Raw genomic sequence first — 27,664 nt, forward strand, 5'->3', positions numbered from 1 at the left:
TTCTCAAGGCCAGAGCCAACCGCAAAGAGCCTATTGCCTGTTGTCCCGCCCTCCCGTGCTGACGGCTAGCGAGTTTCAAACCCGCAGGAGCCAATGAGGACGCGCGGACGCGCGGCACGCCGGTCTTGGCTACAGGCGCGGCGTTTGAAGAAAAACTGTAACTGAAGAGTCATGGTGGGGACTGGGCCTACCGCCGCTGCAGCTGTCGGTGAGTATGACCGCGAATGAGTTCCCGTTATTCTCAGGCGTTGGAACACTGCCGGGGAAACAGGAGGCCACCGAGTGAGTTCTTCCCGCGGAAGGTGCCCGTCCGCTCGCCTGCCTAAGTTTCCCCCGGGGCGTTTTCCATCCCGGGAGCGCAGACGGGACCCCCGGCCACGGCCCCCAGGTAGACGTCTGGGCCCTGGGCGGCGGAGGCTGTGCGCGGGCCCAGCTACCTCACGGGCATATTTCCAGAAAGCCCTGCAGCAGCCTTGCAAAGAGATGTCATTGTCACCACGTTCTGGATAAAGAAACTGAGGCCCCTTGCTCGGGCTTTCACCAGCAGTAGGAAGCAGCGCGCTGTTTTTATCCACATTTGGCTCCAGGCAGAGCCGGGCGTGGTCCTCTGTGCCAGGAGGCGGGGTCTGGCCGAAGCCCGGGTCTCCTGCCTCTGGCGGAGCTCTCACTCCACACCTCTCAGCCTGCGGTGGTTAGAAGTTGATTGGTTAAATCTGCACCCACGGCTAAGGCTTCTGCGTTCCCTAATCTCTTAGATGTGCTTGGAACCCTTTCCTACTTTTCAAAATACTCCTGCTCAGATGCCACTTTCTCCAAGATACGCACCGTTGTTTCGTTTCATCCATTATTCCTGTTGATGCCTACGAGGTCCTAGGCACTTTACATAACAAGCTTTAAAGATGGGCGTTTCTGTCCGCCTTATAGGCTCAGCAGCAGCAAAGTTTGCTGATTTGCTAGAAGTCACGGAGATGGGACTCCAACCCCCTATGTCAGCCCCTACGCTCTACATTGCCTGCCAAGCTGTCTCTAAGGATACATGAGCATCGGAGAGCAAAACAGGGCAACTCCGTTCAGATGAGGTTAAGAGTCGTTTGGCACCCCTGTCGTCTTTTTGTCTTCCTTCACATCATTATTTAATTGTAACCTTTTCCAGCCACCTACTCCCCTCGTTTATGCCCCACCTCTGAACTCCCATACTTCTTTTCCTCTCTTATGGCCCTTAGATTTTACCTTATACTGTAATTATTGCTGTGTTTATCTCCACTACTAGTTTGAAAGTTCTTGAAGGCAGAAATTATTGACTTGTCATCCCCTCACAAATGGCTTGCGTAGAAAGTCACCATAGTATAGGTGTCTGCCGTGAGCAGACCAGGCATATTTTATCCTTAGTACCAACAAAGGAAGCCACATAAGGGTTTGTGGGTAAAAATCATCATCCCTGTAAAAAAACAAAAGACATAAGACCAGGCCTGGCTCACCAGCTCAGGTGGGCCAGTAACAGAAATTTTTCAAAACAGACTGTTGTAGCTGAGAACAGTGGCTGTGAGCTCCAGGGTTAGAAAAGCCTGTTTTCAAGTCCTGGAATTGCCACATATTAGCTAGGTAACTTTGGGCGTGACATTTACCCTCTCTGAATTTCAGATTGCAAAAACTCATTGGATTGTTTTGTGGATTGAAAGAAATAACGTAAATTTAGGCCGAGTGCTTTGACTCACGCCTGTAATCCTAGCACTTTGGGAGGCCAAAGCAGGAGGATCACTTGAGCTCAGGAATTTGAGACCACCTGTGGCAACATAGTGAGATCCTGTCTCCACAAAAAAAATTTTTTTAATTATCCAGCGTGGTGGTACACGCCTGTATTCCCAGCTACTCAGGAGACTGAGGTGTGAGGATTGCTAGAACCTGGGACATCAACAGTGAGCTGTGGTTGTGCCACTGCACTCCAACCTCAGTGACAGGAAGACCCTGTCTCAAAAAAAAAAAAAAAAAAAAAGTAGTAAGTTTAAAGAACTTAGTGTAGGCCTAGCATATAAATGATATTGTTGATGTTGATGTTAACTTGAAGGCGCATTTATAGGACTAGGGATTTTATAACATTATGTTGCAAAGCCAAAATCAAGAGAGAAAAGTGTCATCTTTTAGAATATTAAGGAACTGGTTAAAATCTTGAACTAAAGTTATGTCGTTTGCTTGCCTGTGTTGCAGAAGAGCGGCAGAGAAAGCTTCAGGAGTACCTTGCAGCCAAGGGAAAACTGAAGAGCCAAAACACCAAGTGAGTTATCTGTCCACAGTTATGCAAGTTTTGTTGCCTTCTTTGTCCTAGCAATTTAAAGCCTTTTTGAAACATGTCCCTTTTGCTTAGAGTCTACTCAGACTGCATTGGGATTCTATGATAACACAAAAAGAGCATTTCAGTCCAGGCATGACAAAAACCCCTGGGCAGTGCTTAGTCCATTGGCAAAGCTTTATGCATTGTTCTGTGCGAATCTCCAAAGGAAGGAGGGAAGGGTCCGTATTACCTACCATGCTGGAAGCTTTGCCTGTTTCTGCTTTTTTTTTTCTTGGGGAAGTTGATTCTCATGAAGGCAATTTTTGGTCAACAACTTACATGACCATGGTTCTGGCATTTCTTGCTAAGGCAGGAGAGCCAGTTATAATCAATCCTCCATAGCAGAGTGATACCCTCCAGCCTAGTGGTGCTCTTGGTTCATTCTCTTAGCATTTACTGTTGAGGTAGACAAAACATGACCACTTCATTTTTATCCTTTGTAGATTCTTACCATCTTTGTCGTGTTATTTGTCCTTTCTTAGCATTAATTAATTTTTTCCCCATTTAAGTTACTAAATATTTATTTGAAAGTTAATTTTTACAAAGTTAGCTTTCACCCTTTATTTTATCTTGGGTGTTTACTCACCTCTATTTCCTTGATTAAATGAACCTAATTCACTTATTCAACAAATATTTATTTAGTACCTGTAACGTCTCAGTCACTTCTGATGCTAGAGATAATGGTGCTTAACAAGACAGACATTCCTGCCCTCCCAGGGCTTATGCTGTAGATGGGAGAGACAAACATTAAACAAGTCATAATCAAAGTCCTTGTTAGTCTAGCAATTGTTTTTGGTCCATGCAGATTGATTCCTTGTAAATTCGCCTCTGTTTTTCTTTCCTTTTTCTGCATTTCCTATCTCACTAGCTATATTTCATGTGTGTCTTGGTTTTTTTTTTTAATATCTCTTTTCCCCCCTGAAAGTTAGAAAAGATAGTATTTGAAGAGACTTAAAACAAGGAAATTTTTTTTTTTTTTTTTTTTTTTTTTTTTTTTTTTTTTTTTTTGAGACGGAGTCTTGCTCTGTGGCCCAGGCTGGAGTGCAGTGACGCAATCTCGGCTCACTGCAAGCTCTGCCTCCCGGGTTCGTGCCATTTTCCTGACTCAGCCTCCCGAGTAGCTGGGACAACAGGCATGTGCCACCATGCCCGGCTAATTTTTTTGTATTTTTAGTAGAGATGGGGTTTCATTGTGTTAGCCAGGATGGTCTCTATTTCCTGATCTCATGATCCGCCTGCCTTGGCCTCCCAAAGTGCTGGGATTACAGGCGTGAGCCACTATGCCCGGCCAGAAATTTTTTAAAGAAGCAGTTAATGGTTTTATTTGGCATTGTGTCTTCGGTGTCTGGCACATTGCAGTGCTCCAGGAATGATGTTTGAATGAGTAAGACTATATAAATATGAAGGAAACACATATATCTCATTAATATTGTGAGAATGCTACATTTATGTATAGACAGTCTCTGTAAGGATCACAAGGCAAAAAAAAAAGAGTAGGAGTAGTTGGTGGTCTCCAAGGGGGAGGATACAGAACTAAAGAAATGATGATAAGGAGACTTTATTGAATATAATTTTGAATTATTTTGCCATTACAGAAATTCTAATTATTTAAAATTCTATTCATAATTTTTAATCACTGTACTTCCCAAGCTTAGCTTAGAATCCTTCTGTGCTGAGGATTAATTTTAATTTGTCTTTTATAGGCCTTATCTAAAATCCAAGAATAATTGCCAGAATCCACCACCTTCTAAATCTGTAAGTAGAAATTAGTCGTTTTAAAAATATGCGTTCATAAGTATGATTAGTAATAAAAATAATAAAGATGTTAGCAACCTAAAGAACATGTATTTGAAAGATATTTCTTACAGATATAAAAACAGTTTGGTTTAATAAGAGACAATCATTTTTTGAAAAGTGTGACATACTGTAGTTTAGTTTTATTAACCAAGAAAAGCCTCAAGTGAACTTTAGTCCTCTTGACAGCTAACATTTATTGAATACTTACTGTGCGCCTGATACTTTTATGACTTGCATTAGCTCACTGAGTCCTCACAATCTTATGAGGCTACTATTAGTAGCCCCACTTTACAGATGAGCAAACTAAGTCACAGAAAGGTTAAATAGGTCTCATAGCTATTAAGTGACAAAGCTGAGAGCCTGTGATCTTAACCACTTTGGTATGCTGCCATGCAGTTAAATAGCTCAGTAGTCATTAAAAGAGAACATTTGCATTGAACCTTCCAAGCCACTTAACAAGTATATGCTTCCTAATCAATTTAATTTAGCTACATTAGTTAGAATGGTAAAGGATCCTTAACTTAAAGTTTAAATGGAAGAAATTAGCCCTCTGAAAGAGGCACAGATTATTCACCTGCAATAAAAATCTCACCTTTAGTTTTTAAAACATAGTTTTTATCTGTGTTCTGAAATGTAACTAAAGTAGTGCTTCCTGAAGTGAAACATTCTCATTGGTGAGAATTTTAATAAGTTTTAATGATTCATTCACCAAATCACTTCAGTCATATTTCAGTTATATGCATATGCATATATAGACATATATATGTTGTATGTATACATGACATCATTAGACATTGTGAAGGATAGCAAAATGTATATAAGGCAAAATTTATGAACAATGATTCAACGTTTGGGAAGCACTGGGTTACACTTTTACTTTATGCAGATTGAACCAGTATAGTATGCGAGTCTTAAGGAAAAATCTACTGGAAAGGGCCCTCATTCAGAGTTCCCAGAGGGTTCTCTGGAAGTTGACAATACTGAATTCAGTACATCAACTCGTAAATGAGGATGATACCTACCTTATCTGCTTTACATAGTTGTAAAAGTAAAAAGTGAACTCAGGAAGGGAATTACAGAATTTAGGAGAAACTAAAAGCACAATGTAAATAATAGTCATCATTACGGTTATATAATGCTTGACAATTTATATAACACTTTCAATACATGACAACAACAACTAACACCCAGACACTTTATATACATTACCTCACTCAGAACAACCCTGTGAGGAAGTTGGCCATGTGCTTTAATGTCCAAACCAGGACACTTTTGAGAGTAAAAAGCCGTACTCTTTGACCAACAGGCATAAATCAAAACTATCTTGTGAAAACCGGGATATATGGCATCCTTCCTAGATAATAGATACTTTTACTATTATTAATTTTGCTGTGAATCTAAACCTGCTCTAAAAAAGTTAATTTTAAAAAGTAATGAAGTACTGATACATGCTACAACATGGGTAAATCTTGAAAACATGATGCTAAGTGAAAGAAGCCAGACAGAAAAGGCCACATATTACATGATTCCATTTATATGACACGTCTAAAATAGGCACATCTATAGACATATAGAGACAGAAAGTAGACTAGCGGTTGCCAAGAACTTCAGGGAGCAGAAAATAGGAAGTGACTGCCAACAAGTAAACCAAGTTTCTTTCTAGGGTGATGAATATGTTCTGGAATTAGACAGTGGTGATTGCTGTATAATAGTGTGACTATACTAAAATCCATGGAATTGTGCACTTACTAAAATGGTGAATTTTATGGTTTGTAGATTATATCAATTTGTTTTTAATATATAAGAAAGCAACTAAAAAAACACACATTTGGAAGCTTTCATGCCAATATCCCTCCACCTCTTCAGTAAGCAATGATGGAGAGATCTGAGGTGTATATAAATGTTGGTGCTCAGAGATTAATCCAGATATAGCCATTGTGGGTATACCATCCATCTCTCTGCCTCCCACTCCCAACTCCCCTGTTTCACTCCTAACAACACCACACACACCGCTATCATCCAGAGTAGACATCTCTTTGCCTTTAATGCCAAATGGTTCTGGTTAGACATCCTTTACATACTCGCCAAGTTTATGTAGTGATTCTTCACAATATTTGTCAAATCAAAAATAGAGTGGTAACTCTAGCATTCCCATATCTTACCCTGGAAACATATTCCATAAATCTCTGTGAAATTCTCCTTTCTGAGTAATTGCTTTCATGAGAGATGCTCAGGAATTCATAGTGGCTTGCCCAATTACTTACCATATGAATTCTAAACTCCCTTCCCTAGTTTTCAAAATTCTCTGTAATCTAGTCCTACCTTTCTTATCCAAACTTAAATCACATGACTAAACATTTGTTTATTATTAACATAGACTCTAACCTTAAAACCCTGTCCTGGCTGATTTTGCAAATATGACTATTAAGATGTTACATGTTTATTGAGAGCTGTGGCAGCATATCTCAGGCCTCACATCATCTGCCACCTATCTCCTTGTCACCAATCTCCAGGGATGAGATAGAGGTTCTTGAGTGATACTGTGATGTTTACAAAGGCAGTGGTTTAAAAAACATATAGTGTGGCTCTACAAAGTACTAGGAGAGATTTGTTGGGAGGTACCCTAACTTAAGTTCATTATGTATGTATTTTTTCAGGGTCCTTTGGAGGGCACTTAGGATATAATAGGCATTCAACAACTACTGTTTGAGGCAAATTCATTTTTGAAAGAGCAAGTTTCACATATTCACTGCATCTCTGCTTAATTCTGTCAAGCTAAAAGATTCTAATATATTTCTGATAGGAACTCAAGTTGTAAAAACTACCTATTAGGACAGGTGCAGTGGCTTATGCCTGTTATCCCAGCACTTTGGGAGGCCAAGGCAGGTGGATCTCTTGAGGTCAGGACTTCAAGACCAACCTGGCCAACATGGTGAAACCCCATCTTTACAAAAAATACAAAAAAGTAGCCAGGTGTGGTGACATGCGCCTGTAGTCCAGTCACTTGCGAGGCTGAGGTGGGAGAATTGCTTCAACCGAGGAGGCAGAGGTTGCAATGAGCCAAGATTGCATCACTGCACACCAGACTGGGTGACAGAGCAAGATCCTGTCTCAAAAAAAAAAAGCACAAGTCTTTCTTTACTTTCTGAGGATTCAACTTTCTTAGATGAAATTCTAAAAATGATTTTTTTAGCATGTGTTAAACACAGTTATTATTTTAAAAACAATAAGATACGTTAAGAATTTTTTAATATGTATTTTCTTTGTTTTTTCAGACTATTAGACCCAAAAATGATGTTACCAACCATGTTGTTTTGCCTGTCAAACCTAAAAGGTCCATCAGCATTAAACTCCAGCCCAGACCACCTAATACTACAGGGTCCCAGAAGCCGAAGTTGGAGCCACCAAAACTTCTGGGCAAAAGGCTGACTTCAGAATGTGTTTCTTCTAACCCACACTCTAAGCCTTCTAGCAAGAGTTTTCAACAGCGTGAAGCTGGATCGTCCATAACAGGAGAACTGTCAAGAAAACCCGTGGGGTCACTTAATATAGAGCAATTGAAAACTACAAAGCAGCAGTTAACAGATCAAGAAAATGCTAAATGTATAGACTCTATGAATAATACCCATGTTGAAAACGAATCTTTGGATAACTTTATAAAAGAAACAAACAAAGAGAACTTGCTCGATATCTTAACAGAACCTGAGAGGAAGCCAGATCCTAAATTATGTACCAGAAGTAAGCCAAAGACTGACTCTTATAATCAAACCAAGAACAGTTTAGTTCCTAAACAAGCCTTGGGCAAAAGTTCAGTTAATAGTGCTGTTCTGAAAGATAGAGTTAATAAACAATTTGTTGGAGAAACACAAAGCAGGACTTTCCCAGTAAAATCACAGCAACTCTCTAGAGGAGCAGGTCTTGCAAGACCAGGAGTAAAACACTCAAGGACGGTTCCCTCTCACTTTATTCAGACCCTTAGTAAAGTTCAGTCATCAAAGAAACCAGTGGTCAAGAACATCAAAGATATAAAGGTTAATAGGGGTAAATATGAAAGACCAAATGAAACTAAGATACGGTCATACCCTGTTACTGAACAGAGAGTGAAGCACACCAAACCCAGAACATACCCCAGTTTGCTTCAGGGTGAATATAACAACAGACATCCAAACATCAAGCAAGATCAGAAGTCCAACCAACTTTGTATACCTCAGACATCATGTGTACTGCAAAAATCAAAAGCCATAAGCCAGAGGCCTAATTTGACAGTTGGCAGATTTGATTCAGCCATTCCAAGCACCCCTAGCATAAGACCAAATGGAACCAGTGGTAATAAACATAACAATAATGGCTTTCAGCAAAAAGCACAGACTTTGGACTCCAAGTTGAAAAAGGCTGTTCCCCAGAACCATTTTCTGAATAAGACAGCTCCCAAAACTCAAGCTGATGTCACAACTGTAAATGGGACCCAAACAAACCCAAATATTAAAAAGAAGGCAACAGCAGAGGATCGAAGGTACTTTGCTTTAATTCTAAGCTTTTGCAACTTAAGATGATTAGGCAAATTGACCATCAAGAAGACTAGGTCAGGAAATAGGCCATAAATAATGGCTCCTAAGTAATTTTTAACTACAGTCTGAAAAAAGATTGGAAGCAAATATAACAAATATTAAGACTTGACAGGGCTAGGTGATACACACATATGTTATAAATCATTTTCTGTAATCGTATGCTTAAAATGGCTTTTTTTTTTCTTTTTAAGAAATTGAAACAATGGATGAGTAAGAAGTAGGGGGTGCAGATGTAGACACTTGTCCAATAAGTGCCATGCTAGACTGAACAGCAGTAGAACAGATAAGTGAGTTCACATAGCTAGGAGGTGAGAAGATGATAATCTCTTGTCAAGCAAACCAGTGGTTACGTCCAGAAAAGTTACCAGGGAAGAACCAGAAACTTCATGAGTCTGAGTGGGCCAAGTTTTGGCAAGTAAGCTCAAGCAGGAGCAGTCAGTTCAAATACAGAGTTCAGACGGTAGAAATCAAGATCTCAGGCCGGGCACACTGGCTCATGCCTATAGTCCCAGCACTTTGGGAGGCTGAGGTGAGTGGATCACCTGAGGTCGGGAGTTCGAGACCAACCTGACCAACATGGAGAAACCCTGTTTTTACTAAAAATACAAAATTAGCCAGGCATGGAAATCAAGGTCTCAGGTTAGTTAATATTAACATACATTGATTAAAACTGAGCCAGTGGATTTTGTACACTTTCTACTCAGGACCAAATATAGTCTCATGATGTGGGTGAGCCTCCCAGGAGAAGCACATATGTATACCTGCTTCAAGTAGAAAATAAGGAAATTTCTGACAAGAGTGAAGGGAACATGTAAAATTAGGTTGTTGCCAAAAAGTGTAGCAGGGTGAAGCAAGGTACAGCTTGGTACAGCCCTGAACACCAACACAAGCTCCTTGCCCTCCTGAAGAGACAGTAAGTAAACAACTTAATTCAGGGTGCTATGATCAAGAGAGTAGGGCTGGAATGGCTACTTCAGATAGAAGGATCGGTAGAGGTACTTTCAACAGCAACGTCTGAGCTGAGACCTAAGTCTCACAAAAGACTGGTGACAAGAAGAAGAACAATCCTGAGCAGAAGGAGAAGTGAGTGCAGAGACCTTGAGTTGAATAAGGAAGTCAGGGTCCCAGCCCTGGAGCTCACAGTCTAGGTTCAGACAACAGAGGATTGGTCATAAGACTGTGTTGCATGTTGAACATGTTTGATTACAAAAGAGGAGGAGTCTAGAGGGAGGGATTCATTCACTCAATTCTGTAGGTGTTTCTTCAGCACCTGCAGTGTGCCAGGCGCTAGGAGACACAGTGATGAGCACACAGTCAGTCTTTACCTTTCTGGAGCTAATTGTTTGGTGTATATAGAAAGTACTAGAGAAACAAAATTATGGCATTGAGGTCCTACAAGTAAGTTGCCTTTAGAAAGGGAAAGTTCCCTCTTCGTTTATGATTAGAAGGAAGGCTAAGGAGATAGGAAAAATGCTAGGAATATGGAGGAAGCACATGGCAGATGTCTCACCTTGTATCATCAAGTAGGTGGTTGGAGTGAAGGTGAGGGGGCAGTATTTGGGGCTGAAATAATAAATATTGCGTGGATTTTGCTCTGGAATCAGAAATTAGAGTTAATAGCATTCATTCATTCAAAAATTAGTTATTGGCATTCTGGAAAAAACAAAACTATAAAGACAAAAAACAGATCAATGATTGCCAGGAGCTGGGGGTTAGGGGTGAGACTGACTACCAAGGAGCATGAGGGAATTATTGATGGTGTTGCAACCATCTTATAGCTTGATAATAGTCAGGCTTACATGACTTCATGCATTTGTCAAAACTCAGAATTGCACACTAAAAGGTGAATTTTACTGTGTGTTATTAAATACCTATGTGTGCTAGGCACTGTGCTGGGAACTGGACTGCCAAGGTTTCTGCCTTCATAGAGCTTACACTCTAGTGGAGGAGACAGAAAACCAACACACTGACTAAATAAGACACAGTAATTACAGGTAATTGCCTCTTCATGGAGGTGTCATTTGAGCGGAGGACTGAAGACGCGAGATCTTAAGGCAGGAATGAGTCTGGATCAAGAAACTTCGAGGAGGCAGGGTGCAATGGCTCACGCCTGTAATCCCAGCACCTTGGGAGGCCGAGGTGGTCAGATCACTTGAGGTCAGGAGTTTGAGACCAGCTTAGCCAACGTTGTGAAACCCCATCTCTACTAAAAATGCAAAAATTAGCCGGGTGTAGTGGCACGCACCTGTCACTGCAGCTACTTGGGAGGCTGAGGCACAAGAATCACTTGAACCCAGGAGGTGGAGGTTGCAGTGATCTGAGATCATGCCACTTCACTCCAGCCTGGGCAACAGAGCAAAACTGTGTCTCAAAAAAAAAAAAGAAACTTCAAGGATACCTGAGCTCCTGGAAGGGATGAGTGACAGGGAGACTAGTGTGATACGAGGTTGGAGAGGTAGGCAGGAGCCAGATTACACTGTGCCTTTCAGCCTTGGAAAATATTTTGAATTTTATTCCAAGAGCTGTGGAAAGTTCTTGGCAGTGACACAGCCTGGGGTGCTATTTACCAAAGTAAGAAAAATTTGGAACAGATGCAGAGATGAAAATCAATAACTGTGTTTGGGACAGTATTAAAGTTGAAATGCCTGTCAGACATCAAAAGATATCAACTAGGCGGTGGGTTTTACAAAGTTTGGGGATCCAGGGAAATATCTGGACTGAAATGTACACTTGGAAGTCATTATTAATATGTAGTTGTAATTTAAAGAAACCAGAGTGCCTACATCCAAACATGAGGTCTACATGTCTTGGTGCCCCTACCCCCAAAAGGCAGTCTATCACCTGTTAGAAGCTGGAGTGGAAAATGTGAGCAGTGGGGGACACTTGGCATTATCAGAGACCAGCTACTTAAGAGCCCTGACTTTATAGATCTAGCTTATGAAAGAGTCATGTCTGGTCAAGAGAGGGCTAAGGAACTAGGTGAAGTGGGTCAGTTTACACACCAAGACCTTATTGAGAGTAGAATGCAGGCTTGGTGGGTTTGGGTTGAGTGACAGCTTATGGGTGAGAGAAATGAAGTGCTGAGTTAGTCATCTCAAAAATAGAAGGATGTCTTAGGAAAGCAAGTGTCAAGTAGCATATAGTGAAGTGAAAACTTTCAGAGAAAAATAATGAATAATCACGAATTCTATTTGAAGTCTGAAGTGCTGGCCACGTGTGATCTTAGAATGTTGGTGTCTGCCTTCTCGTGGGTAGGCACAACCCAATGCTGCCATTACCCATTTGTAAATTGTTTTTTAATTCCATTCTCCTGATTTTTGTCTGTAGTTGAAAGTATTTAATTATACTCTATCTATACATACCATATACTTTAGCAGCTTGACTATGTTGAAAAATAAATAAATAAAACCACTCTCCCTTTAATTGAATTTCAGGAAACAACTAGAAGAATGGCAGAAATCTAAGGGAAAAACCTATAAACGGCCCCCTATGGAACTTAAAACAAAAAGAAAAGTAATAAAGGAAATGAATATTTCGTTCTGGAAGAGCATTGAAAAAGAAGAGGAAGAAAAGAAAGCACAACTCGAACTGTCCAGTAAAATTAACAACACTCTGACAGAATGTCTGAACCTCATTGAAGGGGTAAGTGAAGAAGATAAGCTCCTCCAGCTTTGGCGCAAAGTCTTATAATTTTTTAATATTTTTCTTAAATATAATATAGGAGAGATAGCCTTCATCTAAGTAGAAATTTAGCTACTCTTGTAAATATAGAGTAATAATGACATGCCCATAAACAGTGGCTTTTGTGTATCTCTGCTTTTATAAGCACTTAGCTAAGATTATCTCACATAATTATCATAACCACTGTTACTATGACCACTTTACAAACAAAACTGAGGCACAAAGAAGTTGGAAAACTAATCCAAACAAACTGGCTCCAAAAGGAACTTTGCCTTCTTTGGGTATCAGGTTCTGAAGAGTACACATTTAACATTGAAACGGAGGTCACAAGGCAAGTTTATATGTAAAGTTGGAGTATTCTAAATACTCTGGGTAGCTACAAATAGTATTTAAATTTTATCTTGGATTCTGCAGATAAGGATAAAACAGATGGTAGGCAAAGAGTATGATCCTTAGGAGAAATTTTTCCTGAAGGAAAAATATGTTAATAAAAAATGATGGAATAAACTTCTATACTAAGATCCTTGCCTAAAGCAAAGCTCATTCGGTCCTTTGGCTGGTAATGTTGAACATCAGCAAAAAAAAGGAAAAGTTCAGTTTAAGTCTACTCCAGGCAACATTTTCACAACATCCAGTTAAATATTAACTATTTCTCCTTGTGGAATTAAACTTGAGTTCTTTTTCTTATCCTCTTTTTTTGTTGTTGTATTATTTAAAAAATGAGTACCTTTTTATTATTAAAATCATTTCAAGCAATGCAGATAAATGATCACCTCTCTCCCTCTACAAACATACATACTTAGGCATCCCAAACGTCTCTCTGGAGGTGACCACCATTGCCAGTCACTCTTTCTGTTTTCATGCATGTTCGTAAAGTATAGGTATGTAGAGAAATGAAGTATTATATTTTTGTGAGTTGCAATTCTTTTATTCACATTTTTATGTACTTTGGTTGTCTTTTCTTGTGTTTTCCTAGTACCAATGTTATGCTGACTTAGGCAGATGAGTTGAGTATTTTCCTTTTCGCCCTATACACTGAAAATAGTTTGTATGACATGAGAATTATTTTTATTTTTTGAAGGTTTGATAAAATCTTGCCCATAAAAATCATCTGGACCATGTTTCTTTGGAGGATAATTTTGTATATATCCTCTCAATTTGTTATGGGGTCATTGCTCTATTTAGAGTTCATATATCTTGAGTCAACTGTAGTAATTTTGTGACTTTTTAAAAATTAGACTTGCCGAAGATTTTTTCTCATTAATCTTTTTAAAAGACCTCAGGTTTTATTGATTTTTTTTTCTTGCATCAATGTCTGCATCTATTTTTATATTTATTGCTCTTTTCCTAGCTTTTTAATTGAAACCTTAGATCATTTAAAAGTGAGTCTTTCTTTTTTTTTTTATAAATATGTTCAATGCTATAGCAGATTTGCCTCTGAATTTTACTTTGGTCATATCCCTCAGATTTGACTAAGTAATACTCTTTATCAGTCAGGATCAAGTCTGAAAAACAAACTGCAGAAAGAATGTAATTGGTTACACAGTATCTTATGTGGGTTCTCTAGAAGTGTACCCTAAGAGGAGAATCCCTGTGAAAGTAGTTTATTAGGAAGACACTCCAGGGAAAACTGGGAGGGGAGTGAAGTTGTAGGATCAGAAAAGCGAATCCATGGACGGTGACTCTGGCACAGCCCCACAGGAGAGCTCTGGAGACAGGGTCCGTCACATCTCTCAGAGTCATCCTGATCAGAGGCAAGGGAGCTACAGTGTTAAAGCTTCCACGATCATTTATTCATGGCTGCCTCGGGCAGACAAGAATTGTCAGGCACTTCTCACTCTCTGGGCACATACAAGGGAGCACAGATGCTGGCTGTGAAAGCACATGGTAAGCCTGTGTGCACAAGATGCTGAAGGGATCAGAAGGGGTGTGGGTGCTACACACAGGGCTGACAGCACAAAGGAACCTGAGGTAACGTGGTGATAATTGCAGGAAGCAGCTTGTACCCACTGGGTCTAGGGGAACAAAGGGAGGTTAGGGTATCAGAACCAAGAAGCAGGAGAGACAAACCCTGGTAGAAATGGGACTCCAACTGTAAGGAAGGCATACTACCCAGCAGATGATGGAGGAGAGGCCCTGCAGGGCTGGGGCTCAGATTTTGAGGAAAAGATGCTATCCATTTGGTGCTCCTGCTCTGAAGCTGCACAGGGAGGTGGGCCCTGAGGGGGAAAAAAAGATGCTAGAACCAACTGTTGCTGCCAGGGTGAGGGACCATTGCTGGGGTGATGAAAGCAAATAGGAAGAAGCGTCTTCCTTCTCCATCCCTGCAGCCGCCCTCTCGTGCCCCCTGCTGGCAGAGCTGAGCAGGGAGCTGCTGCCCAGCAGAAAGTGTTTTACAGAGTTTCATCCCCAGCATCACAAAGCAGAGGATGGGGTTTGGGGCCGATACACAAAAGCTTTATAACTGACATATCTTCTCATTGTTCATTTCTAAATAGCTTGAGATTCCCATTTTGAGTTCTTTAACCCAAAAAATATCTTAGAAGAGTATCTGTTAATTTCCAGATTTGGAGGTTTTTTTCTGCTGTTAATTTCTAGTTATATTGCATTGTAGTTGGTGAATGTGGCCTATGTGTACTCTACTTGATGGCTTTTGTTGAAGTTTTCTTTGTGGCCTTAATATCTGATCATTCTTGGTAAATGTTCCAAAAGTGTTTGAAAATAATGTATATCCTATTTTGTTTATTTGATCTATTGCTTTCTGAAAGAAATATGCCAAAGTCTCTCACTGGCACTGTGATTAGTCATTGACAATTTCTCTTCATATGTCTGTCAATTTTTACTTTCTATTTTTTAAAGTTATGTTGTTAGGTACAGAAAGATTCATGACTTGCTTTGATTTCTTTTGTCTGATTAATCTTGCCACACCTGCTTTTTGTTGTTAGAATATGTCTGGTAGCTCTTTTTCCATCCCTTTACTTTAAACCTTCATGGGCTGACTCATTTTAGGTATATTTCATATAAATGCACACAGTTAAATTCTTTAAACAAATTTGAAACTCTCTGCTTTTAAAAAGCAAATTTCGTACACATTTATTATGATTACTTGTATGTTTAAACTTATGCCTGCCATTTTATTTTGTAATTCAGCTTACATGAATTATTTTTTCCTCATTTCTGTGTTTGATCTAGTTTTATTTCATAAAGAAAATAATACACTGAAATGAAAATAAAGTGGTAGATGTAAGCTCAAACATGATTTGCAGAATATATATCATATTCTTCTTGCAGTTCCTTTTTTTGTTTTTTTTTTTTCTTAAGAGACAGGGTTTCACTCTTTTGCCTAGATTGGAGTGCAGTGATGCCATCATAGCTCACTGCAACTTTGAACTCCTGGGTGGACCCAAGTGATCCTCCACCTCAGCCTCCTGAGTAGCTAGGACTACAGGTACACACCACTATACCCATTATAGTTTACATTTTTTTGTAGACACAGGGTCTCACTGTGTTGCCCAGGCTGGTCTCGAACTCCTAGCCTCAAGCAGTCCTCTGCCTCAGCTTCCCAAAGTGCTGGGATTACAGGTGTGAACCACCCACTGCGCCTGGCCTGCAGTTACTTTTATTTCAAGTCTTTCATGTGAATTCTAAAGTTTACTCACTAGTGACTTTATTATTTTTGAATGGTAAACCCTTTGGGTCTGTATTCTTATGAAACTTGTTATTTTGCCTTCATGCTGGAATCATAGTTTGGCTGGGGGAAATTTCTTAATTTCAGCTTGTTTTCCCTGGAAAAATTTAAGTGACTGCTTCATTTTCTTTCTTGCATCTGGAGTTGTTGATTTGTTAATGTCTTACATCAGTCTGATTCTCATTCCTCTATAGGTAATCCTTTTCTTCCCCCTCTCTGGAAGCTTGTATGATTTTCTTTTTATCTTTGGTTTTCTATTATATTTTTTTCTCCCATTCATCCTGCTTAACTATCTGAGAGCCTCTTCAACCTGAACAACTGTTTCTTTGTTCGTTTCTTGAAATTCTTCTACAACCACTTTGTGTGTTTAACTTTCTTCCTTCTAGAAACTCTCTTAGATGGATATTGGAATTATTGAGTAATGGATATATCCTTCAGAACTCTAAATGTTGTTTTCATACTGTTCACTTCATTGTTTTATTACACTGGTTTCTAGGAGGATTTCACAGCTGAATTTTCAGCTCACAGATGTATTCTTCAGCACTGTCCATGCAGTTGTTCTGCCCTTCTATTGGTTATTTTTCATAACAGCCCATTCTAGTTTTAGGATAGCAATACTCTGTCTTATCACTCTGAAGATATTGACTGTGATACTCTTAAAAGTATTCCTCTTTGCTCCAGTGTTCATTCTTGTTTGTTGAGTTTTATGCCTCTTTTACGTAGTGTTGGTTTTCTCAAATGTTAGTGATTCTCAATTGTGAACTTGCCTTTGCGTCTCCCCCATTGCTAGCAGTAGAAGGTGCTGCTTGGCTGAGTGTGCCAGTACCTGGATTTCTGGTCATGGTAGTGCTCCCCATTCCTCTGGGTCCATGTCATTGTCCTGCTTGTGGCACAAGCCAGAAGGGAACCAAACCAGTGAATCCATTTCAAAGTATCTTTTTGTGGGATTTAACCCTCTTTCATAAACACCTGCATAAATCCCTGACACTTACACATATACACCCGTATGACCTTCGCATGCCTGTGTCGTTCTTTACACTGCTATTAGTCCTATAGAAATTCTCATCACTATTCAGCGTTCTCGTTATTATAAATATAGAATATTATGAATATGTAAATCTTTACTCTAGGATTTGTTTTGTTTTTGTACCATGTAAAAATGAACATATTTCTTACCTTCAGCTATGATAAACATTTTCTATTTGGTCTCATATAGCTCTTAAAATTTAATGATGAGGAAGCCAGGCACAGTGGCTCATGCCTGTGGCCTCAGCTACTCGAGAGGCTAAGGTGGGAGGATTGCTTGATCCCAGGAGGTAGAGATTGCAGCGAGTTGTGATCGTACCACTGCACTCCAGCCTGGGCAACAGAGTGAGACCTTGTCTCAAAAAAAAAAAAAAAGGAAAAATTAGGCCAGGCATGGTGGCTCATGCCTGTAATCCCAGCACTTTAAGAGGCTGAGGTGGGCGGATCACGAGGTCAGGAGATCAAGACCATCCTGGCTAACACGGTGCAACCCCATCTCTACTAAAAATACAAAAAATTAGCCGAGCATGTGGTGGCATGTGCCTGTAGTCCCAGCTACTCGGGAGGCTGAGGCAGGAGACTCGCTTGAACCTGGGAGGTGGAGGTTGCAGTGAGCCGAGATCGCGCCATTGCACTCCAGCCTAGACGACAGAGCAAGACTCCATCTCAAAAAAAAAATGATAATTATTAATCTGAAATCATTAAAATGGATAATTAAAACAGGCGCATTTTATTACATGTACATTGTACCTCAGTAAAATTGAAATTTTTTTAAAAGTTCAAAAATATTAGTGATCAAACCAATTTCTGCCTACCTGCTGTAATAAATATTAGGAGATGTGAGACTAACAGTGAAATGGTAATAATTACCTCTGGATATTTTGGTTTATTTCAGGGTGTACCTTCTGATGAAATACTTAACATATTGTCCAGCATTCCTGAAGCTGAAAAATTTGCTAAATTCTGGATCTGCAAAGCAAAGTTGTTGGCAAGTAAAGGCACCTTTGATGTTATTGGGCTATATGAAGAGGCCATTAAAAATGGGGCAACAGTGAGTATCTGTCTTGGGTGGGTAACTTCTTAAAATTCTCTTTCGTGTGAGTTCTCTTTTGTTGTTTGTAATACAATGGTTAGAAGTTTGCAACATCAATATCCAACACTTATAAAGTCATACCTTATCATAAAGAACTTAAAAATATATTAAACCCAATACATCAACATCCTTAAATCAAGAATTAAGAGCCATTGCATGAAATAACTTTTAATTCTAAAATTTAGGGAAAAAAACACTATATAATTATTATTTACAAAAACTGCATCAAATAGTGTTTTGTTTTGTTTTGTTTTGTTTTGTTTTTTTGAGATGGAGTCTCGCTCTGTTGCCCAGGCTGGAGTGCAGTAGCGGGATGTCGGCTCACTGCAAGCTCCGCCTCCTGGGTTCACGCCATTCTCCTGCCTCAGCCTCCCAAGTAGCTGGGACTACAGGCGCCCGCAACCACTCCCGGCTAATTTTTTTGTATTTTTAGTAGAGACGGGGTTTCATCGTGTTAGCCAGGGTGGTCTCGATCTCCTGACCTCGTGATCCACCCGTCTCGGCCTCCCAAAGTGCTGGGATTACAGGCGTGAGCCACTGCGCCCATCCATCAAATAGTTTTATAATGCTTTTCATTAAAATGTCATTTTCCATGTCATGCTCCATATTCTGTGTGGTACCTTTTTCCATAATGGTTCAAAATCAGAATTGTACATGCACATAGTTTAAGCAGTCAAGTAGTTTGATAAGTTTCGTTCAATAAGGCCTCTGCCTTCCTTCCCTCCCATTTTCCCCTTCCAAGAGCAAACTGATTATTTTTATATTAATCTCTGTAGTTTCAGAAAACGTGTTTCTGTTTCTTGATTTTTCAGTTTTAGATATAATTTATGGACTTCCAGCTATGCAGAGTGAAGATTTAGCCCTCTTTCACACATAAATACACAGATCCCCAGCACACACAAATACACACCCCTATTTACCATCCTTATAGACCTTTGCCATTCCTTATACTTTCATTAGAGTCATGGAAATTCTGGTCACTATTTAGCATTCACATTGTTATGAATATATAAGAAATATATGGGCTGGGCACAGTGTTTCAGGCCTGTAATCCCGGCACTTTGGGAGGCCGAGGCAGGTGATCACAAGGTCGGGAGATCGAGACCATCTTGGCTAACATGGTGAAACCCCTCTCTACTAAAAAATACAAGAAAGTTAGCCAGGCATGGTGGCAGGCACCTGTAGTCCCAGCTACTCGGGAGGCTGAGGCAGGAGAATGGCATGAACCTGGGAGGTGGAGCTTGCAGTGAGCCGAGATCGCGCCACTGCACTCCAGCTTGGGCAACAGAGCAAGACTCCCATCTCAAAAAAAAAAAAAAAAAAATGAATATGTTGAGCCATGTAGTATATACTATGAATACTATGATTACTTTGCCTTTCAAGCACAACTTTCTACTTTTCCTGGAGTTATTGTCTTGTTTTGCCTTTGCTTAGTTTTCTGAGTATTTATTATATAATTAATTCACTCTCTAATTGTCTAAGTTCCTCAATATTTTGAAAACATCAGATATTCTATTGATTTCTTTTTCTTAGATAGAGACCTTTCTCCTAGACCCTTCTGGCTTATTCCAGACTGACCAAGTTACTTTTTACTGCCATCTTCACCAGCTGTCTTTCTGGGATCTCTTTACCATCACCTTTAGATTCGCTTTACATCCTTCTTAAGTTGGGTGGATCCCTTGTTTTTTAGAACCTATATTAGTTTTCTTCTTCCTACATTGTCTGTTTCTTCTTCAGTGTTTTTCATTTCTTTCTTGTTATTGTTTGTTTGTTCTTTTTGTTTTGTTCTCTATTATTCTTTAAAGGCTTTACACAGATGGTGGTGAAACTGGGCTGTTTGCACACGTAAGAGGTGGGTCTGAAAAAGCTTATTTAAAGCCGGAGACGCATGGATGGGGCTTCACCACAGGGTGATCTGGCTGAGTTGATTAGTTAGAAAACCCTCAATATCAGTATCTTTAGGTCTTTCCTCTTGAGCTGGTCAAGTTCTCTGGAGAAATCTGTTCCAATCTCCTTCTTGGGAGCTAGACACCAGGCTGCCAGTGCTGTGGGAGAGAAGAGAGCAGGGAGTCTCAACCCTCAACATAGAAACTTTTGCTTATCTCCTTTTGTCAGAAAGCACCCTATCCTAATCTTGCATGATATCCCTCAGAGACTTGGAGAATACATTCCCAGTTTTCTGTTAGGATGAAGGGAGTCAGACACAGTTATTAGGCTGCATAGAGTTTAAGGGTGCAGGGTGGATTTGGAGGTCTGACTGCTTTTTGAACAGATGCTAAAGAGTCCTCCTAATTTGGGCCCTACCACCCATTCCTTAGCCTTTCTGTCAGGTTGTTTCTCAGCCACACTGCCAGCTTGGGATTCAACTCTCTCAAATAGATCAAATCGTTTACCTCTCTTCCTTCTGCACTGCAGCTTCCAAAACCTTATTGCCATTTCTTCTCTCCTATGTTTTGTGGTTTTTGCCTCTTTTTAATCCCTTTATTATCCTTTCAGTCGATTTTCAAGAGATTAGAAATAAACATATATTTAATCCACCATCATTAACCAGAAGGCTATACAAACGTAAAATATGCTTGATGAATGTTTTATAGAATTCACTCTTTGTAATATATTCTATACATTTATTCCCATTCATTTAGCTGAAATCATAATTCTATTTTGGATTTTGAAAAAATGTATGGAAAGCTTTGCTTTTATGCTTTATTGTCAGTTTATTTGATACAGAGTTCCAGGTAAGGAAGACAAACCTCCAACTATAATGTTCTTGTGGGAAAGTGCAGCTTCTGCTTCATGGCATGGTTTACATACTTGAACAATAAAGCCTATCTCAGATAATTTTATCAGAAAATTACTTTTCCATAAAGGTTTTTTTTTTTTTTTCTAAGTATGTTAACAAATAAAAGAAGAAAGGAAAAGCTGGAGAAAATTACCCAAAATGCCTACAAAGATTGTATCTGGGCTGGGCACAGTGGCTTACCCCTGTAATCTCAGCACTTTGGGAGGCTGAGGCAGGCAGATCACTTGAGGTCAGGAGTTTGAGACTAGCCTGGCCAACATAGCAAAACCCTGTCTCTACTAAAAATAGAAAAATTACCCAGATGGGGTGGCACATGCCTGTAATCCCAGCTATTTGGGAGGCTGAGGCAGGAGAATCACTTGAACCCTGGAAGTGGAGTTTGTGGTGAGCTGATAACGCACCACTGCACTCCAGCTGGGGTGACAGAGACTCCATCTCAAAAAACATTGTATTTGGGGCCAGGCGCAGTGGCTCACTCGTGTAATCCCAGCACTTTGGGAGGCCGAGGCGGGCGAATTACAATGTCAGGAGATCGAGACCATCCTGGCTAACACGGTAAAACTCTATCTCTACTAAAAATACAAAAAATTAGCTGGGCATGGTGGTGGGCGCCTGTAGTCCCAGCTACTTGGGAGGCTGAGGCAGGAGAATGGCATGAACCTGGGAGGCAGAGCTTGCAATGAGCCGAGATCGTGCCACTGCACTGCAGCCTGGGACAGAGTGAGACTCTTGTCTCAAGAAAATAAATCTATATATCTATATATAAAATGCATTTTCTGTGTAGCTAGCTTTACATCATCGGGCCAGAATCATTACGTAGGAATACATATTTGACAGTATTATACAAATCAACAGGAAAATAGAATTTGATGTAGACAAATTACATTATGGACAACTTTAAATACATCTGTTCATTAAGTCAAGTGTGCCAACACTTAATCAGAATTTTCTCTGTTCCTTTACTTTTCTCATGAAGCTATAAAACTGTCAAGCTAGACGAAAGATTTATAGTTAGACAAGAGATTTTAAAAGGAAACGTTGTTTATTATAAAACATTTATTTGAAGTTAAAGTTCCTTAGCAAATTTTTTCCATGAATGTTCTCTTCCTTCCTTCCAGCCAATACAAGAGTTGCGGAAAGTTGTTCTTAATATCTTGCAAGACTCAAACAGAACCACAGAAGGTACTATTATTTTTGTATTTAAATTCATCTTCTCTAGCTGTACCAGTAAAAATCATCCAGGACATATAGGAAAAAGAAGAAAAGAATCATCCCCTGAAATGCTTCTCACTTCTTGGTTTCCATGACCTGGCCCTTTCAGCGATTGTCATCAGCTGATTTATTTGTATTATTACAAGTAAATACACTGCTCAATACTGAACAAAGGTTGTTTCCACCAAAACAGCCTAGACTGGAGTGTCCCACTTCCTTGGGATCCTAGATGGCAGAAGACAAACGGCTCTTTACTGGAAGAGACTGAGGCAAAAAGGGGAAATGCCTGAAGTTACATGTTTAATCATAATAAACCCAACAACATACTCATCTAAATTTGGGTTACGCTTTAAAAATAGCTATCTCAGGAATCTCTTCAATTGGTTGACCATTACTGTCAGTGGTCATAACCTTTAGAAGACTCTTCTATGAGACATATATTGTGCCAAACATGAGTGACATTATAATTGCTTACGATACTTGTTATATGAATGGAAAGAAAAAACAAGCTATCTTTAGAAAATAAATTGGATGATTCTTGTTATCTTAAAAGGTGACAAATCTTTTTCCTTTAATAGTAGATTTAGGCTGCATACAGTAGCTCACGCCTGTAATCCCAGCACTTTGGGAGGCCAAGGCAGGTGGATCACCTGAGGTCAGGAGTTTGAGACCAGCCTGACCAACATGGTGAAACCCTGTCTTTACTAAAAAAAAAAAAAAATAGAAAAATTAGCCAGTTGTGGTGGTGCATGCTTATAATCCCAGATACTCAGGAGGCTGAGGCAGGAGAATTGCTTGAACCCAGAAAGTGGAGTTTAGAGTGAATCAAGATTGCGCCACTGCACTCCAGCCTGGACAGCAAGAGCGAAACTCCATCTCAAAAAAAAAAAAAAAAAGAGTAGATTTAACTGGGGAACAATCAAGTCAGGTAGCTAAGTAACCCACTACATGTGGTAAGAAGGACATAAAATAGATAATAGTAGATTCTTTGAGAATGAGGCTACAATTCAGACATTTGGTTAAAACATGGCAGTGTTCTTAAAAGGAATAAAAAGAGAAGACAGGAATCCATGCCTTTGTTGCACCCTGTTGACCTCACTTAGGGTGTCAGCCTCTAGCCACAGTGTGCCTGGCACAGTCTGATTTCCTTCCTTTCATTTTGGTGATTGTGTTTGGGCTACCATGAAAACTATTAATGCAAGACAGTTTTTACCCACTGTCCAAGGAAGTAACCATGTGGTCATCCTGGGGAGGAATGGGATTGGGAGGTTGTGTGAGTTAACCTTAGTGAGTCAAGAAAATTGATCTAAGGTGTGGTGTAAGGGTAGAAGGCCAGTGATTAGTCCCTAAGAGAGCTCTCTTGAGAGTGAATAGGAGACTGGAGATATGTTCAGAGTCTTGAAAGGGTGTCAAGAATCTACCTACAGTCTGGGGGGCTGGCCAGGAGGGTAGCCTGATGTAGCAAGACATTGCTACAGAGCTTAACATGAAAAAACAAGTTATAAGTCACACTTCAAATCAATCACTATTCAGTATGTGGAGCCCATGAAGATCACTGGGAAATCATTGTATGTATGTATTTTTCATGTTATTGACTTTTAGATGAAGTGTCAAATTGGTAAATCTTACTTTCCTTCATGATCTTACATACACAGGGATTACTTCTGACTCTTTAGTTGCTGAAACCAGTAGAACATCAGTGGAAGAGCTGGCCAAGAAGATGGAATCTGTGAAGTCTTTTCTTTCTCCAAAAGAGAGGGAACAAGTCACAGCGACACCCCGAATAGCCAAGGCAGAAAAGCATGATTATCCTGGTATCAAATTACAGATTGGTCCAATCCCTAGGTAAGCAAACTCTAAAGCAGACTTTGTGTTCACAGACTTAATTCTAGTCCAAGTCTCAATTTTTCCTTCACAGATCTAGAGTAACAGCAGTTTATAGATACTTCTCCTTCATATGAGGTTCAAGTGGCTTAATCCGTCTTTGGCATTCAGGAAAGAACTGAGGATGAGGGGAGGTGGGAACCATTGACAGGAAGGTCTATGTCTTTTCTTTGCACACACCATCCCCCTTTCGCCTCCCTGATGAGACCTGACCTGCAGTGAGGAAGGTGCTGCCAGAGTCAAGAGGGATATTAGAATGCATTCACCCCCATCCTCCTATGGTCTCTCCTACCTTTTCACTCTCATTTGTCCTGCACTTGCGGATCCTATCTGCCTTTCCTGCAAGTCCTGACACAGCTGGGTATGGTTGGGGTGATAAGACAGGGCACAAAGTCCCAAGCAGGAGCAAACTCTGTAGCTGTGGGAGAAAAGGGACAGTGAATACCCCTCTAAGAACGGAGAGCAGTGGAGTATGTACTAGTCAGAGACTGCTCATAAAGTCAGAAACGTTTTATTTTTTAACAAGTATAAATTTAAGGCAGAATCCATAGTAATTTAAGGAGCCGTGTCAGGGCGTCAGTGTCATTTTCTAAAATGTGAGTGTAGCACCACTCTTCTCTGATCACGATCTGGAAAGAATTCCAAACAAGGGCACCAAGACAACAGTTCTGTGTTTTAGTTCCCTGGAAAGCACAGCTGAACCTCTTCCAATCCTAAACTCTCTGAGACACACCATTTTCTCACTACAGTCAGCTCATAAGAGGATGAAAACAGTTCAGTTCATAAGTGGATGAACTACAGTCAGCTCATAAGTAGATGAAAAGAGTTAATCCAAAAACTACCTCTTAATGGCTCTAGAATTCACAAAACCACTAATTACATTAGCCTAAGGAAAATTAGCAGGCAAGTCTGCCAAGATTGCACCATTGCATTCCAGCCTGGGCAACAAGAGTGAAACTCCATCTCAAAAAAAATGAAAAGGCTGGGCATGGTGGCTCACACCTGTAATCCTGTTACTTTGGTAGGCTGAGGCAAGAGGATTGCTTGAGCCTAGGAGTTCAAGAGTGGCCTGGGCAGCATAGGGAGACCCCAACTCTATGAAAAATAAAAAATTAGCCAGGCATGCTGGCATACATCTGTGCCCCCACCAGCTTGAAAGGCTGAGGTGGGCAGATCCTTTGATCCTAGGAGGTTGAGGCTGCAGTGAGCTGTGATCGCACCACTGGACTCTAGCCTGGGCAACAGAGTGAGACCCTGTCTTTAAAAAGAAAAAGCTAGAAAGAATCTTGAAATTCATTAATTCAACCAAATTTAGTATTAGGCTCCATTTCCTTAAAACTTATCATCTGTTTTGAAAGTTTATAGAATAAATGAACACCAACTGCCAAATATTTGACTTCAAATAAAAACCACACTTCATACTTCATTCAATAAATCCTTATGCTTACACCATCCAAGAACAGATGGACACCACCCAATACATTCTGGAAATCAGGGAAAAGCCTTTTTTTTGAGACTGGGTTCTTGCCATGTTGCCCAGACTGGAGTACAGTGGCATCATCATAGCTCACTGCAGCCTTGACCTTCTGGGCTCAAGCAGTCCTCCCACTTCACCCTCCTGAGTAGCTGGGATTACAGGCGTGTGCCACCATGCCCAGCTAATTTTTATATTTTTTAGTAGAGATAGTGTGTTGCTATGTTGCCCAGGCTGGTCTCGAACTCCTGGAAAAAGCCATCTGAAGATGAAAGCTGCTCTAGACATGTCTCTTGTATCACCCTATGTTAAAATATCTTCCCTGTTTTATTATGGAATAAGAAAAAATAATAAAGAGGATTTTTTTAAATGGTAAGGTTTTTAATGCATCTTTTGCTGTCTCTCAGAATAAATGGGATGCCGGAAGTGCAAGACATGAAACTTATAACTCCTGTACGGCGTTCGTCGAGGATTGAGCGAGCAGTGTCCCGCTACCCGGAAATGCTGCAGGAACACGATTTAGTCGTGGCTTCTCTTGATGAACTGTTAGAAGTGGAAGAAACAAAATGTTTTATATTCCGTAGAAATGAGGCGCTGCCTGTAACATTGGGGTTTCAAACCCCAGAATCATAATTTCTTGATGCTTTTTTAAAAAAAGGTGTTTCAGAGCCTCCATAAGACAAGAAATAGTCTTGTCCAAGTGACCTGGAAAAAAGTGTGTAATAGAGAGGCAGCATGGATCCAGATTATGGACGCTCAGGACTTAAGTAATTCACTGGGCTTACTCTCACATTTTATCTCCCCATGGGAAAATCTTTGCTTTATGTGTTTAAGACTAGCTTGCAAGTTTTACAGTATACATAAATTTCAAACTTTTGAATATTTACCCTACAACTATGATAAATATTTATACTTTATTGATCTACTTTAATCCCAACATAGTTTTTTATATCAGAAGGTTGGTCCCACAATATAATGGGACTTTTCTTTCTGCATCCACCTTAGCAGAGGGCAAGTTCTTTCATTGTGGAAGATCTGAACTTTGACGCTAGCTTGACAGGCTGAATGGACCTTGACAGATGGCCAAGTCAAAACCCCTCATTTTACAGATGAGTTTATGCTAGCTGTGCCTTTGCTCAGAGATCATAAATTTATGTGTGGTCTTTGACTTCCATCACAGTATCCTTGTAAATGAGAGAGAATTCTTGTTTTTTCTATGCCAGGTCTCCTCAGATGAAACACAATCCTGAATTGGCATGGTCGTCTAGCTTTTACATCCAAACCTAGTTTTGCATTTGTTACTCAGAAACACTTCAAATAACAAAAGGGGGGCAGGGGAGAGGGGTGGGGAGTGGACACTTGCTTCTTCACTTCAGTTATTTGCTCAGCTAGGGGATAGCTGGCCTGAGAAGGCAGTGCAAGCCCCAGAGACTGTTGTAGGTTGCTTTTCCTTCCTCATGGGCAACTATTTGTGGAAAGGTTTTACCTTAGTCGTTATGTAAATATAATGTGTAGAAAAACCTAGTCAACACATTTAAAATTTTAGCTTTCTTAATATTTAAGTATTATCTTAAAACAACATTAAATTTCTATTAGTTCCTGCTTGTTTATCTTATTTATTATAGAAAACTGTGATAATGGCTTTGCATAGAGAATTAGGAGTTTGTCTAAGGATACACCAGTTGGCTGTCCCAAGAAACCTCACAAGGAGCATTCATTACCAAGGAGAATGGACTTTGATCAGAGGTCTATCAGCCTCATCCAGGAACTAGATTTTTTTAAGGGAAGCAGATCTATTTCTGAAAGTCAGATTTATAATAAAGCTCAAAAAACTGAGCTATAAACCTGTAATACCAGCAGACTTTCAATAAGAGATAGACTCTTACAACTCAATTATGGAAAAACTAATAATTAAAAATGGGCAAAGGACCTGAACAGACATTTCTCCAAAGAAGACATAAGAAATGGCCAATAGGTATAGATATGAAAAGGTGTTCAGCATCATTAATCATAAGAATAATGTAAATTAAAACCACTGTGAGCTATCACCTCACATCTATAAGAATGGCTATTAACAAGACATGAGATAAATGTTGATGAGATTGTGGAGAA

At 40.0% G+C, this 27,664-nt stretch overlaps 1 protein-coding gene across 2 annotated transcripts; it reads left to right on the forward strand.

Annotated features, from left to right (window-relative positions):
- The first annotated feature begins 115 nt into the window (after positions 1–115).
- On the forward strand, positions 116–27,152 carry CKAP2L (cytoskeleton associated protein 2 like). Of its 2 annotated transcripts, none has more exons than XM_032177648.2 (9): positions 116–208; positions 2,206–2,272; positions 4,033–4,084; positions 7,402–8,639; positions 12,129–12,336; positions 17,985–18,140; positions 22,101–22,164; positions 23,850–24,039; positions 25,960–27,152. In XM_032177648.2, exons 1-9 carry the CDS (start codon positions 172–174, stop codon positions 26,183–26,185), a joined length of 2,238 nt encoding a protein of 745 aa, XP_032033539.1. In that variant the 5' UTR covers positions 116–171; the 3' UTR covers positions 26,186–27,152. The 2 variants fall into 2 exon arrangements, with proteins under 2 accessions (XP_032033539.1, XP_058284940.1); XM_058428957.1 differs by lacking the exon at positions 116–208 and adding an exon at positions 225–282 and having other exon boundaries at positions 25,960–26,879.
- Positions 27,153–27,664: the final 512 nt, after the last annotated feature.

The sequence above is a fragment of the Hylobates moloch genome, unplaced genomic scaffold (assembly GCF_009828535.3).
Source record: "Hylobates moloch isolate HMO894 unplaced genomic scaffold, HMol_V3 SCAFFOLD_15, whole genome shotgun sequence".
Classification (NCBI taxonomy): Eukaryota; Metazoa; Chordata; class Mammalia; order Primates; family Hylobatidae; genus Hylobates; species Hylobates moloch.

Coding starts and splice junctions, on each gene's coding strand:
- CKAP2L (XM_058428957.1), top strand. CDS start 225: ATGAGTTCCCGTTATTCTCAGGCGTTGGAACACTGCCGGGGAAACAGG. Junction 8,640..12,128: donor GCAACAGCAGAGGATCGAAG/GTACTTTGCTTT, acceptor ATTGAATTTCAG/GAAACAACTAGAAGAATGGC. Junction 12,337..17,984: donor GTCTGAACCTCATTGAAGGG/GTAAGTGAAGAA, acceptor GGTTTATTTCAG/GGTGTACCTTCTGATGAAAT.